General features: G+C 30.5%; 1 protein-coding gene across 1 annotated transcript; it reads left to right on the top strand.

The window, feature by feature from the left end:
* Positions 1-10: 10 nt before the first annotated feature.
* On the top strand, positions 11-754 carry LOC111400040. Its single transcript, XM_023027503.1, has 3 exons — positions 11-97; positions 175-359; positions 459-754. The coding sequence occupies exons 1-3, from the start codon at positions 85-87 to the stop codon at positions 642-644; spliced, it is 384 nt and encodes a 127-aa protein (XP_022883271.1). The 5' UTR covers positions 11-84; the 3' UTR covers positions 645-754.
* Positions 755-4,917: the final 4,163 nt, after the last annotated feature.

Below are 4,917 nucleotides of genomic sequence, written 5' to 3'. Positions count from 1 at the left end.
TTTGTGTATTCTGGTTGGGAAGGTACTGCTAATGATTCACGAGTATTTGTTGACGCTGTCACAAGGAGCTCAAACAATTTTCCAATGCCACGAGGAGGTATATTCTTATACTTCAAATAATTATTGCGAATTTATTTACAGTCACACTATGTAAGCCTTTTTTTCATTTTGCAGATCAATTTTACCTTGTTGATTCTGGATATCCAAATATGCCTGGATTTCTTGCCCCTTATCGAGGTCAAAGATATCATCTGCGTGACTATGTTGGACGGGGAAGATTACGTGGGAAGGAAGAATTGTTCAACTATAGACATTCATCGTGCCGTAACATTATTGAACGTTGCATTGGAGTTTTAAAGGTAAGATTTTCTATTTTGAAGTTGATTACCAACTATCAACTTAGTAGGCAAAGACAAATTCTTACTGCATGTTGCGCAATAAACAACTTTATTCGTCAGGAGCACGCTTTAGATAAGTTGTTCGTACAGTATTCGGAGGAGAATATGGTGTTTCAAGATATCCCGGAGTCAAGTCAAGATCAAGAAGTCATAAATTTTGATGCTAGTCAAACAGCTCAAATGGGACAAGTTAGGGATCAAATTGCTACACAAATGTGGAATGACTATTCAAGACGTCGTATATGATTTCGTGGATGTAGTTTATATTTTGTTAGTGTCTACTTGTTTTGTAATGACACATAAACTTCGAAAAATATCTATTGAATTATTCGTATTCAGGATTTTGAATTATTCTAGTGCTTTCTCATGATTTGAACTGTGTTAAATGTTGTCTTCTGGTAAACAAGTGAATTATTTTGAAAGAGTGCATATTCGGGAAAGCTTAAAGTAAATTGTTGGGCTAAAATTGAAGTTGGTTACTAGTTTAAAATGGAAATAAAATTCGGCTAACATGAATTAATTACATAAAGTTCAACTAATACTATATTTAATATTATATTAGCATTAAACTATTCACATTTGTTGAATAATCAGATTTTTTGAATAAAATATTATTTAAAAAAATTTCTCAAAATTTCAAAGTAAACGCGTTTTTCAGTTTTATGTTTTCAGAAACAGTTTTCCAAAATGACAAAGAAAACGTATTTTCAGTAATTTCAAAACAGGCACTCAAAACACAAAACTCAAAATGATTTCAAAACTCAAAACACAAAACCGAAACACAAAGAGAACAGGCCCTAAATTTCTCATTTTGTACTTGATATATGATAAGTTGATTTTGTACACTCATTCAACCCCTATTTGTTTTCCATTTTTTCTCATTAAAATGAAAAATATTATCCATTATCCGTCATATCAAACCATCAAATTTGAATTTTTATCTTTTATGTGAGCCCATAACGACTATATTTTTCGTTCTCATTTTTACAAAAATGAGAAACAAACACCCTTTCAGACTATTAAACTAGGATATTTGTGATTGATTTGAATGAATTATAACTTGATTATGTGTTAATTATGTTTGGTAAAATAAAACGGGGGAAATAGGCTTAATCCAAAGTTTGGGGATAAAATTATAAGTTTTTAATAGTTAGTTCAAATCCAATATCAATGATTGAAAAATGTTTTGGTCCAATTGAAGCCAATAAAAAGTTGAAGGATCAAAATCAAATCTAAAAAGATACAAGAAACGCATTATACAATTATGGGGACCAAAACAAAATAATCCAGAAAGTTGAATGACGCAAGCGTGACAAAATCAAGGGAAAAAGCCGGTATGGCGGCTACGGGCTTGAGACACACTTAACAGAGAGCCGTTTTCAGTTGCTTGGGCGACTGCACCAGCTCATATGTGGAAGGGACATTAGGGAAAATTCAATGGGCCTACTGTGCAATTCTGATTCTTTGCAAATTTTTAATCTAATTGGAATTCGGTTGTGTTTGGCTTGATTTTTGGGCTTCTATAAATACAAAACATTGGGAACTCTTAACATTTAAATACACAATTATATCATAAAATTCATTAAGAAAAGGTGGAAAATTCATTACTTTTGAGAGAGAAATCAAACCCTAACAAGAACTGAAAGCTAATTACATCGTGATTTCGAAGAAATCAACCTTGAAATTGAAGAACGAGATTTCTTACATTCTTTGATGATCCGAGGTGATATTTTTCCATTTTTTCTTGTAATTTATATAAAATAACGTTAGGCTAGATCCTTTTGTATAGGATGAAGATGATCTAATTGTTTATTTGTTTTAATTCAAGACGAATAGTTTAATATTTCTTACATTTCTTGATTAATTTTGCATACCCATTACATAATTTAATTTCTTGATTACCAATTAGATGTTAGTTGCTTATTAGCGTTGGAGACTCACAATAAGTTTAGAACGCAGCAAAATTAATCTATGTACAATAGATATTAGAATAACATTTGTCATGTGTGCAATCATATAGATAATGTGAAAATTAATGTATTTTAATCATTTGAATTTGAGTTAGGAATAGATATGGGTTGTAATTAAAATAAATTAATTTAGTTTGGAAAGGAAAATTAAATATATTAGCTTTATCGATGGTTAAGAACGATATGAATAGATTACAAATCATGAATTGAAATAAATAGTAGTTGGCGAATTCGAAATCTAATATCATCTTTGATGTACTCTAATTTTATAGCTTTTTAAAAATAATTTAGCATAAATCAAATAAAAAATCTCTTTTATGTTACATATTTCGAATTTCATACATAACTAATAAACTTGAATTAGAATTTATTTCCTGTCTTCCAATCAAGTCTATTAGTTGTCAACAATTTCATACGGTTGCAAAATTTTATAGAACAAGCTTTTGTGCTATTGTCTGATAATAAAAATTGAGTTTATTATTTATATCGAATTCGAATTTTATTTTATTTCTTTTAGGGTTTAATTACACACTCATCTATACAAAATACTTCAAGTACCTAAATAGAGAAAATTCATCACAAAGGAAAAAGTCTGGAGGGTGAAATTCTGCCCATCCAGTTTGTCTGGACGAACCTCCAACGATCGCCTTTTTAACCTTCTTTCAAATGGCTAGTTTACCAATCCGAATCCCGCATTTAGATTGACAGATTTTTGACCGTTTAAGAGCTATAATACCACCTGTTCTTGCACATTTGCAACAACTTTTTTTTGAACATTTAAGTAAGGCATTTATTGATAGTTTCTATCTTATTTTTCAATATTTAGGATATCAAATTATTTAATTCTTGAAAAACTTTTTTAATGATCAAAACTTGCAAAAATCTTTTATCTCGATCAAAGTTTTTCAACCAATACTTGAGCTATACTCTTTGCAATTTATTGAAGTGTTACTTTCTCTCTTGATACTTAATTGTGTTCATATTATTTATTAAGAGAACTTTCACTTGTAATATTTTTTTTTTGTTTTGATTGTGGGTTGTGTTGAGGTCCCATAAACCTCAACGTTATAAAAGGATCAGTGCTTCTTGGTTGTAAGTCCCTGTAAGCATTGTAAGGGTTGGATTGTGCCATAAGTCAATCAATTAAAATGAAAAAAGGCATTGCTGGTAACGGAGTGTTTGGTAACGGGGGACGTAGATGTTGTTTAGATCAAACCTCCATAATTACATCATTTGCGCCTTCTATTTCATTCTACTTATTATTTTCTTGTGTTATCTAGCTTGCATATTATTTTATTTGCCAATTGCTGAAATTTGTATTTATTTTTTGAAAAATATTTAGATAATCAATTCACCCCCTTAGTTAGTCGTTCTTGGCTTTCAATTGGTATCAGAGCACGGTACTCACTTTCAAAAGATTTTACAATCTTGAGTAATGGCTAACCAAGTGTTTCAAAATCTTGAATGGCACTCCACAAATCGACCTCCCTTCTTTGATGACCCATACTATAATTATTGGAAAACTAGAATAATGATATATATTCAATCAATTGATTATAATATTTGGAAAGTTATTGAATATGGTCCTTATGTGCCTCCCAAGACCATTAAAATAGATGGGAGACTGGATCAAACTATTCCTAAGTCTAGAGAGAAATATGATGAAGAAGATAAGAGAAAATTATCGATAAATGCCAAAGCTAAGAATTTACTTTATTGTGCATTAGATAGAAATGAATTTAATCGGATCAGTACATTTAAGTTGGCATATAATATTTGGCATGCATTTAAAGTCACTCATGTTGCACAAGCAAAGTTGAAGAAACAAAAATAAATTTGTTAGTTAAAGAATTTGATTTTTTTTTTTTTTAATTTTTAGGAAACAAGATGAACCTTTTGTTAATATGATTACACATTTTGCCAATATTGTAAATGGCCTTAAAGTTTTGATCGAAAATTCACTAAAGGTGACTTATTAGAAAAGTGCTAAGTTCCCTATCGGAAGAATGAAGCTCATTAAGGATGTTGATTGAGAATACCAAGGATATAAATACATATCATTTGGAGGAACTTTACGGTACATTAATGACCTATAAACTCAACAATGCCAAGGTCAATGAGAAAATAAGAAAAAGCAAAGAAGAATCAAATAAGTCTCATGAGTGACAAATTGCCTTAAAATCAACAATTGAAGAAGGAACACCAAATGAAAACATGAGCGCTGAAGAGTTTGACGATAAGGGCGAAGAAATGGAGAGGTCTTCGTAACAATTGAAGATTTCAAAAGAATGAGGATAAGGGAGAAGAAAGAAACAAGAAAATTGTTTACTACGATTGTGATAAGCTCGATGATAAAAGAACAAATTGCCCAAACAAAAAGAAAATTTCAAGAAAAAGGCACTCCAAACTATATGAGATAATAGAGATGAGGATCAAAATAAGAACGATAGCAGAGATGAAGTTGCCAATATGTGCTTCAAGACGATTGAAGATGAGGTAAGCTTGAATAAAAAATGCTCTTATGGTGAGTTATCAAATTCATATGATGA

This window comes from Olea europaea, chromosome 9 (genome assembly GCF_002742605.1).
Source record: "Olea europaea var. sylvestris chromosome 9, O_europaea_v1, whole genome shotgun sequence".
NCBI lineage: Eukaryota > Viridiplantae > Streptophyta > Magnoliopsida > Lamiales > Oleaceae > Olea > Olea europaea.
The sequence above is the reverse complement of the archived record's forward strand: the minus strand, read 5'-3'. Positions and strand labels throughout refer to the sequence as shown.